This window comes from Equus caballus, chromosome 3, assembly GCF_041296265.1.
Source record: "Equus caballus isolate H_3958 breed thoroughbred chromosome 3, TB-T2T, whole genome shotgun sequence".
NCBI lineage: Eukaryota > Metazoa > Chordata > Mammalia > Perissodactyla > Equidae > Equus > Equus caballus.
Window position 1 is genome coordinate 24330554 of NC_091686.1, and position 15747 is coordinate 24346300.

Sequence of the window (15747 nt, forward strand, 5' to 3'; positions counted from 1 at the left end):
ACTAACTTTCTTCTTTTTTACTTCATATAAACTTTCATTTGAAGTATAACACACATACCAAAAAGCACACAAATCTAACGCACACCTCACTGAAATTATGCAAAGTGAACATACTTATATAAGTAGGACCCAGCTCAAGAAGCAGAACATGACCAGCATTCCTGAAGGCCACTTGAGCCCCCTTCCTGTCACTAGCTACTGCCCCCATGCCAAAGGTAACCACCATCCTGACTTCTAATACCACAGATTAGTTTTGCCTGTTTTTGAGCCTTAAACAAACAGAAGCTTACAGCATGTACTCTTTTGTGTTTGGTTTCTTTCACTCAACATTCTGTTTGTGACAGTCACCCATATTGTTGCATGTAGCTGTAGTTTATTCATCCTCATCCTGAAATCGTGTTTCATTCTATGACTAGACAATTTAATTATCCATTCTTCTGTTAATGGACATTTAGATTGTTTCCAGTTTGGGGCCATTAGAAATAGTGCTGTTCTGAATAGTGCTGTACATATGATCGGCTTTTAAATATTTCACTTACAATGAACCGAGGACCACCAAACACTTGAGGAAAGCCTCTAATGTGAAAGCCAAGACTGAAAACAAGCAGAAAGAAATTCAGAGGAAACAGAATTAGGGAAAACAAAAGAAAAGAAAAACTTTAAAAAAAAAACCTTAGAACTGGGGGGAGGCAACATCAGCATGAAGGCAGAGTGAGCTGTTCCTTCAGTCTCTCCTTCCTAACATACAACTAAAAGAACATGCATTAACCAACAGAGGATACCCACATAGCACTACAGGACGTCTGAGAGATCACATAGCCATATGTCTGAAGGTGGGGGTACTGGGTCCCTGGGAAGCAGTGGAAAGAGGTGAGTAGATCCCCTCCCCATCTTGAGTGGCAGTGATCTAATCTGCAGGTCCTCAAGCAGTGGCTGGTGTACAACTCTAAGAGGAGGCGGGGGAACAGTCAGGCCTCCGCACGAACATTTTCGCTTTTAAAGTTGCATCCCAGCCTGCAAAACGCTCTATACCAAGGCGGCTCAGCCACCATATGAGTGCCCCCACCAAGCCCAGCAGCCCAGGCAGGTTGCCAGTGAGTAAAGAGTGGGCAATCATGTGCAAAAGAAAGCAGCAGCCCCCTCCCACCACCCCAGTGCACCAGCTCAGCCAGTCAGCCAGGGCAGCAGATCTGCACCAGAGTTCCTGCGCATGTGACCCACCACACAGTGACAGCCAGTGGGCAAATGCAGATGAGCCCTATCAGCAACTTCCGGTGGACGGGCACAACTTCCAGTGGATGCAATGTGTTCAGAAAACACAGCTACTGCACCCCCAAGGCAGCAGGTCAAATCTGCAACCAGCTACTCCCACTATGTGCCAGCAAACATCTACTTCATTGAACACTATGAAGAAATACATTAACACACCAGATCAGAAGGAAAATGACAAATCTCCAGAAACCAATCCTGAAGTCACAGAAATTTACAATCTAAATGATGGAGAATTCAAAGTAGTTATCATAAAGAAACTTAATGAGCTACAAGAAAACACAGAAAGACATTCAATGAACTCAGGAATAAAACTAATGAATGGAAGGAATTCTTCACAAAATAGATGGAAATTCTAAAAAAAAAGCCAAACAGAAATGCTGGAGATGTATAACACAATGAATGAGATAAAAAACAATCCAGAAACCTTTAAAAACAGAGCTGACATTATGGAAGACAGAATTAGTAATTTGGAGGACAGGAATATAGAAATGCTTCATGTGGAGGAGAGAGAAGTGAGACAAAAAAAATGAAGAAATTCTCCAAGAAATATCTGACTCAAGTAGGAAATGCAACATAAGGATTATAGGTATTCAAGAGGGAGAAAAGAGGGAGAAGGAAGCAAAGAGCTTCTTCAAAGAAATAATAGCTGAGAATTTCCCAAACCTGGGTAAGAAACTAGAAATTAGAAGTAAATGAAGCCAATAGAAATCCTAATTACATTAATACAGAAAGACCTTCTCCAAAGCATATATTTGTAAAACTGACAAAAGTCAATGACAAAGAAAAAATATTAAGGGCAGCAAGGCAGAAGAGAATATCTACAAAGGAACCCCTATCAGGCTTTCAGCAGACTTCTCAGCAGAAACTTTACAGGCTAGGAGAAGGTGGAATGATATATTCAAAATACTGAAAGACAAAAACTTTCAGCCAAGAATACTCTATTCAGGGGGCTGGCCCCGTGGCCGAGTGGTTAAGTTCGCGTGCTCCGCTCCAGGCGGCCCAGTGTTTCGTTGGTTCGAATCCTGGGCGCAGGCATTGCACTGCTCATCAAACCACACTCAGGCAGCGTCCCACATGCCACAACTACAAGGACCCACAATGAAGAATATACAACTATGTACCGGGGGGCTTTGGGGAGAAAAAGGAAAAAATAAAATCTTAAAAAAAAAAAAAAAAGAATACTCTATCCAGCAAAAATATCCTTCAAATACGATGGAGAAATAAAAACTTTTCCAGATAAACAAAAGCTGAGAGATTTCATCACCCCAAGACATCCCCTACAAGAAACGATTAAGAATGCATTCACATCTGAAACAAAAAAGAAAAAGTTTTACAAAGCCTTGAGCAGGGAGATAAACAGACAGGCAAAACTAGAAAATCGCAGCTATCAGAACAGGCTAGCAAACACTTAACTATGACATTAAAGATAAAGGGAAGGAAAGCATAAAAAATAATTATAGGGGCTGGCCCCACGGCCGAGTGGTTAAGTTTGTGTGTTCTGCTGCAGCAGCCCTTTCCCCGGTTTGGATCCTGGGCACAGACATGGCACCGCTTGTCAGGCCATGTTGAGGTGGTGTCCCACATGCCACAACCAGAAGGGCCACAATTAGAAGGACTTGTAACTAAGATATACAACTATGTACAGGGGTGGGGGGGGTGGGCAATTTGGGGAGATAAAGCAGGAAAAAAAATAAAAGATTGTCAACAGTTGTTAGCTCAGGTGCCAATCTTTAAAAAAAACAATAATAATAATAGTTATAAACACTTCATTTTAATCACAAACACAACATAAAGCAGAATAATTTGTGACAACAATAACTTGGGGAAGAGGTAAGGGATGGAACCTGCTTACGTTAATAGAGATAAGAGGCTACAGAAAATGGACTATCTCATCTATGAGATCTTTTATACAAAAGTCATGGTAACCACTAAACAAAAAATCAGGATACACAAATGATAAACGATGAGAAAACCATCATAGAAAATTACCAAACTGAAATGGCATCAGAAATACAAGGGAAGAGAAACAACAGAAATATAGAACACCCAGAAAACAAGATTTAAAATGGCAATACTAAGCTCTCATATATCAATAATCACTCTAAATGTAAATGGACTGAATTCTCCAATCAAAAGACAGAGTGACTGGATGGATTAAAAAACAAGACTGAGGGGCCAGCCCCACAGCATAGTGGTTAGGTTTGGTGTGCTCCACTTTGGTGGCCTGGGTTTGGATCCCGGGCATGGACCTACACTACTCATCAGCCACGCTGTGGCAGCGACCCACATACAAAACAGAGGAAGACTGGCAAACATGTTAGTTCAGGGTGAATCTTCCTCAAGCCAAAAAAAAGAGGAAGATTAGCAACAGATGTTAGCTCAGGGTGAATATTCCTCAGCAAAACAAACAAACAAAAACAAGACCAAATATGCTGCCTCCAGGAAATACATCTCACCTCTAAAGACAAACATAGGCTCAGAGTGAAGGATACAAGATGATACTCCAAGCAAATGACAAGCAAAAGAAAGGAGGTGTTGCCAAACTTATATCAAACAAAGCAGACTTCAAGATAAAAAAGGCAATGACAGACAGAGGGGCAGTGTATAACGATAAAGGGACATTCTACCAAGAGGACATAAAACTTATGAATATATATGCACCTAACGCAGGAGCACCAAAGTACATAAAGTAACTACTAACAGACCTAAGAAATAAATAGCAACATGATAATAGTAGGGGACCTCAACAGCCAAATTACATCACTGGATAGATCATCCAGACAGAAGCTCAACAAGGAAATTGTGGAATTAAACAAAAAAACTAGACCAGATGGATCTAATAGACATATATAGACCATTCCATCCAAAAACAGCAGAATACACATTCTTCTCAAGTGCACATGGAACCTTCTCAAAGACAAACCATATGTTGGGAAACAAGGCAAGTCTCAATAAATCTAAGAAGACTGAAATCATACCAAGCATCTTTTCCAACCATGATGCTATGAAACTAGAAATCAACTACAAGAAAAAAGCTGGGAAACTCACAAATATGTGGAGACTAAACAACATGCTACTGAACAACCACTGGATCAATGGAGAAATCAAAAAATATCTGGAGACAAAGGAAATGAAAATACATCACTCCAACTCTTATGGGATGCAGTAAAAGCAGTTCTACTAGAGAAATTCATAGCAATACAGGCCCACCTCAATAAACAAGAAAAATCTCTAATAAGTAATCTTAAACTACACCTAACACAACTAGAAAAAGAAGAACCAAGCCCAAGGTCAGAAGGAGAGGAATAATAAAAATTAGAGCAGAAATAAACGAAGTTGAAACAAACAAACAAAAAAAAAACAGTAGAAAGGATCAAGGAAACTAAGAGCTGGTTCTTTGAGATGATAAACAAAATTGACAAACCCTAAGTCACACTCAACAAGAAAAAGAGAAGGCTCAAATAAAATCAGAAACAAAAGAGGAGAAATTACAATGGATATGACAGAAATACAAAGAATTATAAGATAAACCTACAAAAAGCCATATGACAACAAATTGGATACCCTAGAAGAAATGGATAAATTCTTAGACCCATACAACCTCCCAAAACTGAATCAAGAAGAAATAGAGAACCTGAATAGGCCAATGTCAAGTAAAAAGATTGAAAAAGTAACCAAAAACATCTGAAAAAGCAAAAGTCCAGGACCAGGTGGCTTCTCTGGAGAATTCTACCAAACAGTCAAAGAAGACTTAATACCTATCCTTCCCAAACTATTCCAAAAAGTCAAAGAAGATGGGATGCTTCCTAACTCATTCTATGAGGCTAACATCACTCTGATCCCAAAACCAGACAGGGACAACAAAAGGAGGAAAATTATAGGCCACATTGCTGATGAACATAGATGTAAAAATCCTCAACAAAATACTGACAAACCGAATACAGCAATACATTAAAAGGATCATACACCAACATCAAGTGAGATTTATACCAAGGACACAGGGATGGTTCAACATCCACAAATCAATCAATGCGACACATGACTATCTCAATAGATGCAGAGAAAGCATTTGACAAGGTCCAACAGTCATTCATGAAAAAAAGTCTGGGGGCTGGCCCCGTGGCCGAGTGGTTAAGTTCGCGCGCTCTGCTGCAGGCGGCCCAGTGTTTCGTTGCTTCGAATCCTGGGCGCGGACATGGCACTGCTCATCAAACCACGCTGAGGCAGCGTCCCACATGCCACAACTAGAAGGACCCACAACGAAGAATATACAACTATGTACGGGGGGCTTTGGGGAGAAAAAGGAAAAAAAAAAAAAAAACTCTGAATAAAATGGGTATAGAAGAAAAGTACCTCAACATAATAAAGGCCATATATGACAAACCCACAGCCATCATCATATACAATGGGGAAAAAGTGAAAGCTACCCCTCTAAGAACAGGAACAAGACAAGGGTGTCCACTCTCGCCACTCTTATTCAACACAGTACTGGAGGTTTTGGACAGAGCAATTAGGCATTCGATTAATCAGATTAATGAATTCTAATTAGAGCAATTAAGAAATAAAAGGTATCCAAATTGTCAATGAAGAAGTGAAACTCGTGCTGTTTACAGATGACATGATTCTGCATATACAGAAAACCTTAAAGAACCCTCAGAAAACTATTAGAAATAATCAACAACTACAGCAAAGTTGCAGGGTACAAAATCAACTTACAAAAATCAGTTGCATTTCTATACTCTAATAATGAACTAGCAGAAAGAGAAGTCAAGAATATAATCCCAGGGGCCGGCCCAGTGGCGCAGCAGTTAAGCACGCACGTTCTGCTTCTTGGCAGCCCAGGGTTCGCTGGTTCGGATCCTGGGTGTGGACATGGCACCGCTTGGCAAAAGCCATGCTGTGGCAGATGTCCCATGTATAAAGTAGAAGAAGATGGGCATGGATGTTAGCTCAGGGCCAGTCTTCCTCAGTAAAAAGAGGAGGATTGGCAATAGTTAGCTCAGGGCTAATCTTCCTCAAAAAAAGAGAATACAATCCCATTTACAATCACAACCAAAAGAATAAAATACTTAGGAATAAATTTAACCAAGGAGGTGAAAGACCTATACAATGAAAACTGTAAGACATTACTGAAAGAAAGTGAAGATGACATAAAGAAATGGAAAGATATTCATGCACATGGATTGGAAGAACAAACATAGTTAAAATCTCCACATTACCTAAAGCAATCTACAGATTCAATGCAATCCCAATCAGAATCCCAATGACATTCTTCATGGAAACAGAAGAATCCTAAAATTTATATGGAACAACAAAAGACCACAAATAGCCAAAGCAATCTGGAGAAAAAAGCTATAGGCATCACAATCCCTGACTTCAAAATATACTGCAAAGCTATAGTAATCAAAACAGCATGGTACTGGCACAAAAACAGACACAGATATCAATGGAACACAATTGAAGGCCCAGAAATACCACTCATCTATGGACAGCTAATCTTTGACAAAGGAGCCAAGAACATTCAATGGAGAAAGGAAAGTCTCTTCAATAAGTGGTGCCGGGAAAACTGGACAGCCACATGCAAAAGAATGAAAGCAGACCATTATTTTACATCATATACAAAAATTAACTCAAAAATCAAAGACTTGAAGGTAAGACCTGAAGCCACAAACCTACTAGAAGAAAATATAGGCAGTACACTATTTGACATCAGTCTTAGCAGCATCTTTTTGAATACCATGTCTACTCAGGCATGGGAAACAAAAGAAAAAACAAACAAATGGGACTATATCAGACTAAAGAGCTTCTGCAAGGCAAAAGACATCATGAACAAAATGAAAAGACAACCCACCAACTGGGTGAAAATATTTGCAAATCACGTTATCTGACAAGGGGTTAATCTCCAAAATATATAAAGAACTCATACAATTCAATGACAAAAAACCAAACAACCTGTCAAAAAATGGGCAGAGGAGGTTGAGTGGAGGGCATAAGGGGTAAAGGGGCACATATATATGGTGACTAACAAATAATAACGTACAAGTGAAATTTTACAATGTTATAAACTATTATAACCTCAATAAAATTTTTAAAAATGGCCAGAAGATTTGAACAGACATTTTTCCAAAGAAGATATACAGATGGCCAACAGGCACATGAAAAGATGTTCAACATCACTAATCATTAGGGAAATGCAAATCAAAACTATAATGCGATATCATCTTATACCTGTCAGAATGCCTATAATTACCAAAACAGAAAAAAATCAATTGTTGGAGAGGATGTGGAGAAAACGGAACCCTCATACACTGCTGGTGGGAACGCAAAGTGGTGCAGCCACTAATGAAAACAGTATGGAGATTTCTCAAAATACTAAAATTAGAAATACTATATGATCCAGCTATCCCATTACTGGGTATTTATCCAAAGAACCTGAAATCAACAATTCAAAGAGACTTATCCACCCCTGCATTCATTGCAGCATTATTCACAATAGACAAGAAGTGGAAGCAACCCAAGTGCCCACCGATTGATGATCTGATAAAGAAGATGCGGTATATATATATACACACACACACACAAAGGAATACTACTAAGCCATAAAAAAAGACAAAATCATCCCATTTGCAACAACATGGATGGATCTTGAGGGTATTATGTTAAGCAAAATAACCCAGACAGAGAAAGATGAACATTGTATCATTTCACTCGTAGGTAGAAGTTAAACTAACACATGGACAAAGAGAGATTAGAGGTTACCAGAGGGGAAGGGGGTTGGAGGCTGAGCATAAGGGGTAAAGGGGCACATTTACATGGTGACTGACAAATAATAATGCACAACTGAAATTTCACAATGTTATAAACTATTACGACCTCAATAAAAAAAAAGTTTTAAAATGACCAGAAAAAAAAAAAGAATATAGGGGCTCACCCGGTGGTGTAGTGGTTAAGTTCATACACTCTGCTTCAGCAGCCTGGGATTCGCAGGTTCAGTCTGTGCGTGGAGATGCACACCACTCATCAAGCAATGCTGTGGGGGTGTCCCGCATACAAAATAGAGGAGAACTGGCACAGACATTAGCTCAGGGACAATCTTCCTCAAGCAAAAAGAGGAAGATTGGCAAGGGATGTTAGCTCAGGGACAATCTTCCTCATACACACACAAAAATATATGAATATGATCTCAACCTTTTTTAAGAGAAATGTTTTCTAGTCTGTTCACTGAAATAGCACAGAAATAATGTCACTCCAGTAGCAATGAGCATTTCTTTAAAGTTCAGATTGCATTCTTTGATATGATTCATCACAAAAAAGGCTCCCTGAAAAAAACCCAGCTAATCTCAGGTCTGAGGGAAGGAAAGCACAAGGTTAAACTGGGACACTTTGCTGTGCCAGAAAGCAAGGAAGTTATTTAAGAAGAATGGGTCACATTAAAAGGATAGAAGACTCAGCTTGAAAGAAGTCCTAGTGACTGACAAATAAAAATGGCAAGCAATAGGATATGTTGGAGAATATGAGGAAGCCATTTGGTATAAACCTAATTCAGCTTGACCTTGTCTTTCCAAAAGGGCCTGACCGAGACCGTTGAGCATGCATTGTATATCTGCTTTAGAGATTCCTTATGGCAAGAGCAAAAGGCCCTTGAGATAAACGTGCAACTTCCCTCCCCCTCCCAACGTTGGCGTCTCCTTAAGGATTAAGCATCTTTCCCTAGGCTAGAAACTGATTGCTGCGCTCACCTGTGTCAGCCCAGCTCGAGACAATAGACTTGCCTCCGGCTATGCCCACCAAGATAGTAGACCCACTACCTGCTGTGTCCATCAAGCGCTGTGCTGACAGGGCAATCTTGTGACTATTGTGGGAGGGACATTTCAATCATATGCGAAACACCCTCTTTGGGGGTATATAACCACTCTGTGCACCCCACTTCTTCCATGCCCTTTCTTCCTTCGGGAAGAAAGGCCCCGGGCCATGGTCCTCAGATTTCAGCTCAGAATAAACTCACCCAAATTTTCATTTACAGATTAGTTATGGATTATTTTCGTTGACAGTTCTTGGCGTAGTCACAGCAGGATTTCAGAGAAACCCACCGGAGGCCACCTGGAATCTACACTGAACCGGCATTTGGTACCAATAAGGGCCCATTGAGCCCCCCGGATGACTGCATTCATCACAAAAAAGGCTCCCTGAAAAAAACCCAGCTAATCTCAGGTCTGAGGGAGGAAAGCACAAGGTTAAACTGGGACATTTTGCTGTGCCAGAAAGCAAGGAAGTTATTTAAGAAACGGGTCACATTAAAAGGATATAAGACTCAGCTTGAAAGAAGTCCTAGTGACCAAATGTGATAACTTGAGCATTAAAAGGAATAACTGTTAGCAGACTAAAACAAACTGAATCGATAAAAATCTGTGAACCCTTCATGATCCTCAAAAAAACGAGAAAAAAGAAATAATTTGTGCCATTTTAGGCTATTAAAATTACTTCCCATTTTGAAAATTGGTAATTAAAGGAAATGAATTAAACATTTATCCTGCCCCAATTGTTGAAAGTTAGACTTCACAGAAGAACATCAACTAATAGAGAAGAACCACAGAACCAGAAAAACATCACTTCTCACACTGTAATGATAGTAGTAATTTAGGCAAAGATTATCAAATAATATTAAAAAAATTTTTTTAAAACTTTAGTTTTAACCAATAAGTATACTGCCACATAAAATAATTTCCAGTTCCAAGGGAAAAAACAATTACACAATAAAGGGATCAGACTCGCATTATCCTCATCCAGTAGCCACAACTATGGAAATCAACCAGCTATCATGTGTCTTCTGATGTCATGCATTATGAAACACACAAATCATCTGTAATATATTCTAGCCAAAAAATATTTTACTTGACCCCATCAAGCATTTAGATCTAACTTCCAATTTACAGAAAATGCAAGGGACAAAGGAACAACCTAAATCAATACCGTGAGGGAACAATCAGTCAAATCCAGAAGGTGAGACTGATGGGGGCACGGTGAGTCGAGTAGAAAGAAAGATTTCGTGGACTCTCAAAGTCTGACAGTAGTGCTCTTTTATTTAGAGAATAGCATGGAGTAGCATGGGGACAGGATCCATGGGCAGTAAGAGCTGCAGGCATAGGGACAGGACCCATGGGCAGTAAGAGCTGCAGGCATAGGGACAGGACCCATGGGCAGTAACAGCTGCAGGCATGGGGACAGGACCCATGGGCAGTAAGAGCTGCAGGCGCGGGGACAGGACCCATGGGCAGTAAGAGCTGCAGGCGCGGGGACAGGACCCATGGGCAGTAAGAGCTGCAGTGGGTTGAGGGCAGGGCTAAATTTATAAGGCATGAGTATGTGAGTTACTTCTTTACAAGACAAAGGAAAGATCATGAAAAAAATCATTCAAATGGTAGCAGTGCAGGTGGGGTCTGGTTACTGGGTGGTCCTAACTTTAGATAAGGATCAGACTGGATTAAGTCAGGACGTCTTATGCTTCCCAGAGGATGATACAGATCAGTATGTAGGGCAGGGCACTTTGGGCTTCTCTGCCTGGGGCAGCCTTGATCCTCATCAAGACATTCTACAGGACATACCGCCTGATCTCTTAAGCAAATCAATGTCATTAGACAAAGAGGCGTTTGCTACATTAAAATACATTTAAGGGATGGAACAACTAGATGACATGTGTAGTCCTGAATACAACTGTGATTTGGACAGACCAGCTATAACTATTTTCGGATGAACTGGAAAAATCTGAATATGGCTTGTCTGTTAGATGAGTTCAAAATTTACTGAAATGGACAGGGAGAGACCATTTACTGAAAAGAGCAGATTACAAAGAAGCATGAAAAAGTATGATTTCAGATTGGGGAAAAATACAAATATTTATTCCTGGGTGTAGAAAAAGATCAGAGTGGGTGTTCACTAAGGGATTCATACAGAAAATCTCTAGGTGGTAGTCATGTAATGATTCTATCTTTTCATGTTTAGTGGTCTGCATTTTCTAATTTTCTACAAAGCTTATGCACTACTTTTACAATAATATAAAGTTATTTTTCATCATAAAAATGGGCAAATGTTACAGATAGTTCAGACAAGGAGATGCACATGGCTCTGGATCTTAAACATGCAAAAAGATGCTCAATCTCACTGATAACAGATAAGCAAATTTTAAATTAAACAAACAAATAAAAAAGGTCAAATTCCGTGCAGTTACCAGGAGAAAAAAAGAATACAAAGCAGAATAACATCCCTAAGACAATGAAGCACAAAATGAACAAATCTTGCGCAAAGACTCAGAGCTTCCACCACGTTTTTAGCACCCCATGCTTAAATATGAGCCAAATAAGTAAGAATCATGCAACATCTGAGAAAACATCTAACATAACAAAGCCCAAACATACAGGGTGAACAAAAGTCACTTTGGAAGAAACAGAGATTATTTCCTCATTTTATGAGGCTAGCATTATTTGATACTAAAATCAGACAAGGAAATTATAAGAAAACCACACTCCAACATCCCTCATAAACACAGATGCAAAAATCCTCAAAAAAAATTAGCAAACCAAATGCAGCAATATATAAAAAGAACAATACAGGGGCTGGCCCAGCGGCGCAGCAGTTAGGTTCATCTGTTCTGCTTCGGTGGCCTAGACTTCACCAGTTCGGATCCTCAGCACAGACCTACAAATGCTTGGCAAGCCATGCTGTGGCAGGCATCCCACATATAAAAGAGAGGAAGATGGGCACGGATGTTAGCTCAGGGCCAGTCTTCCTCAGCAAAAAGAGGAGGACTGGCAGCAGATGTTAGCTCAGGGCTAATCTTCTTCGAAAAAGAAAAAAAACCCAAAAACAAAACCCCAACATATCATAACCAAGTGACTTTTATCCCAGAAATAAAAGGCTGTTCAAAATTTTAAAATCAATCACTGTAATTAACCTCATTAACTGACAAAAGAAAAACCACACATAATCAAGATGGTGAAAAAGCATTTGACAAAATTCACCTCTCAGCAAATTAGGAATAGAGGGAACTTCAACCAGATAAAAGGCATCTGTGAGAGGCAGTATATGCAGGCTGCCAGAGTGCAAATCACAGCTCAGTTATTATCTACCTGGGTGACTCTGGATACCTCAGTTTCTTCATGTGTAAAAGGAAGAGCACAGTACCACATACCTGGCAGCGTTACGCGACTGAGTTAGTAACGAGTTAGTCAAGTAAAGTGCTTACAACACACACACACAAAAGGCATCTGTGGAAAACCTATAGCTAACATTATACTAAATGTTGAAACACTGATGCTTTCCCCTTAAAATTGGGAACAAGGCAAGGATGTCCACTCTTCACCACTTCTATTCAACATTATCATACTGGAAGTCGTACCAAGTACAGGCAAGCAAAAGAAATAAAAGGTTTATCCATTGGAAAAGAAGAAATAAAACTGTTTCTATTCACAGACAACACGATCTGTGTTTTTGGGGGGTGGGGTGGGGCTGCTTTGAAACTGTTAATTTTGGTGGTGGTTACATAACTCTAAGCATTCAAAACTCATAGAACACTGTATGTAAGTTAAAATTTTAAAAATTTTAAGTATTATTAACATCCACAGAGCACTAACACTGTACTTATGAAACAAAAACATGATGCTATAAAAAAGGTATACTCAAAGAACACGTTACTCAAAATTAAAAATATGAAAGGAGAAAAAAACTCAACAGAAGAGATGGAAGATAAAATATTAAAAATTTCCCATTAAGTGGAAGAAAGTCAAAGGGTTAGAAAATAAGAGAGAATAAAAATTAGAGGACCTGTCCAGCAGATCTAACATAAGATTCAACATATGAATAGTGAGGATTGCAGAAAAATAAAACAGAATGAAGATAAAAAAAAAAGACCAAGAAAGCCCAGCACAATGGATGAAAACAGACTCAAACAAAGGTACATCATTGTGAAAGATGAGAAAATATCGGGAACAGAGAGAAGATTTTATCAGCTTCCAGAGACAAACAGATCTTATATAAATGAGGAAAAATCAGGAACAAAACAGGTTTCTTAATAGAAACAAAGGAAGCTAGTAAGTAAAGGAGCAACACCTTTAAAATCTGGATGTAGAATTATTACTACAGAACACAGAATTCTACAGAAATGATCAATCATGTCTGAGGGTCGCATGTTAGACATTCAAGGCCTCAAAAAAATGTTTCTCCCATGCATCCTTCCTCCAGAAGTTATTTGAGGATTTATTCTCATTTTGGTGGAACACACCAAGAAAGAAGACATGGGACCCAAGAAACAGGGAACCCAACGAAGGAAGATAAAGGAAACACCCAGAGTGATAATCATGATGGAAGATCCTAGGTTTAAAAATGGTAAAATTAGGCCAAACTGGAGCGGGTCAGAAGGCAAAGATGGACTTCAAGATGAAAGTGAAAAATTATCTAATGGATCTAAATATCTTGGGAGATGACTTAGACAATTCTGGGAGTTTAGGGTCAAATGAATAGTAAATATATAGATAAGCGACAACAACAAAATGGCAACCACTAACTCCAGAGAAAACAAGTGGTGCAGGAAAAGCAATCACAGTATGTACCACTTGGTCTAGCTGTGAACGTGGTGTTCACACAATCATTGCAAAAAAGCAAACACTGAATACTGATCTAACCACAAATGGACACAGGAACAATGGCAGTCTGGGGAGCTGAAGAGGGCCTGAAGGCGGAAGGGTGTGTGTGCTGGGAGGGAAGGGAACGAGCTAAGGGAATATTAAAAGTAAAGGCCCACCATGCATGGGTTAAGTCAAAACACAATGGAAATATCAACTTTTTCAAAAAGTGGAAACATTTTGCCGCTGGCGAGGATTAACAGGGATGAGGGATAAAGGAACTACCCGGTTTCAAAACAAGCCTTTTAGAAATATTTGACTATTATCAAGTACGTGCATGCATACCTTTGATTAAAATGAAAGCAAGTTTTCAAATGATCACTCTGACAGTTCGCGTAAGACCAGTGTCGTTGGACAAGAATGGAATCAGGGAAACCAGTTGGGGACCTATAGCGAATCCTAGTGAAGGATAACGGTAGTTCAGCAGCAGTGAGATTGGGGAGGGAGCAGTCAGAAACTGATTTTACAGGTAGACACAACAGAACTTATGCATCGGCTGGACCAAAAGAGAGTAAGGACGACTCCTGGATGTTTTTTGTTTGTTTGTTGCCTGAGGGATTGTCTGAGTAGACACTTTCAATGAGACGGGAAGTCTGGGAAAGGCGCAGAAGCGCGGAAGGGGTAGGTCTGAAGGACAAGATTAATTTTGGCTCCGCCTCGTCTGAGATGCCAATACAGTAGGGGAAAAAAACAGTTCTGAGAAGAGAACAATAGGTATACACTTTGCAAAGAGGCAAAAGGCATCATGACCACCAGACCCCTTCTGAGCGCACGACGTGGCCACATCCATCTTGGACGTGATGCTAGCTCGCAGTTCCCCGGGGACGAAAGGTCTGCCATAACGTCCAACGCCCAGTCTGCCTTTCGGAAGATTTCAGCGTTGGAGTGGTTAGCGGACGACCGACCACCGCCAGCGGCGCCAGCGGCAGGGCCGCGTTCAGGTGCCGGTTCCCGCGCTCTGGGAGGGGGCAGAGGCCGAAGCCAGGCCAGCGGGAGCTGCGGCGCGAGATGTCGCCGTGCACACGTCCCGGGCCACGTGCACGGCGCGGGCAGGCGGGTGCGGAGCCTGCCGGGCCGGGACGCTCGGAACTCGCGCCGTCAGGGCTGGGGCCCACGCGCGCCAGGCCAAGCGCGCCTCACGTGAGCGCGGGGCGGGGCCAGCCACCTCTCGCGTCTGGTGGAATCGCTCACCCGACGGCACGTAGTCCTCGTCCTCCTCCGAGGTGGAGAAATCTTCAGAGTCGAATTCTTCCATGTCGCTGTCGCGCGGGGCCAGCGAGCCAAAGGACCGCAGGGGCTGCCCCCAACGGCAAAGCTCTACAGAGAGACCATTGGGAGGCTGCAGCGACGGCGGCTGGGGCGACTCCGCAGTGTGTGCACATGCGCAAACAGTGCTACGTCATCCAAACGCGACATTTCCGGGCCAATGCCTCGGGTCTAACGCTACGGTGGCCATTGACGGAGCCCTGTGATGAAGCTGTGCATGCTGGAACTTGTAGTCTTCAGCGCTACCAAGCCACTTTGATTTAGTAAATGTGCTTAAACAGAATTACAAAAACAAAAACAAAATTGCCCGTGGAAATACAGTTGATCCTGATTATTGACGGGTTGGTATTTTCGAATTCGCTTACTTGCTAAACTTTATCGTAACCCCAAAATCGATATTCGCGGTGCTTTCTGGGGTTATTCGCGGACATGCGCAAAAGGTGAAATTTTGAGTCAATCACGGCGCGCTGTACCAGCTCTGGTTGAACGAGACGGACGATCTGCTTTTTTGCTTTAACTCTCATACTGTAAATAA

General features: G+C 41.0%; 1 protein-coding gene across 3 annotated transcripts in view; it reads right to left on the reverse strand.

Annotated features, from left to right (window-relative positions):
• Positions 1 to 15269, reverse strand: part of CFDP1 (craniofacial development protein 1) — a 127421-nt gene extending 112152 nt beyond the window's left edge. For all 3 annotated transcript variants that reach the window (XR_011437395.1, XM_070263122.1, XM_001498771.6), the window contains exon 1: positions 15138 to 15269. Coding sequence is in view for 2 of the 3 variants with exons in the window: in XM_070263122.1 (XP_070119223.1) it covers positions 15138 to 15201 (64 nt within the window). In the remaining variant the exon portion in view is untranslated. The remainder of the gene's footprint in view (positions 1 to 15137) is intronic.
• Positions 15270 to 15747: the final 478 nt, after the last annotated feature.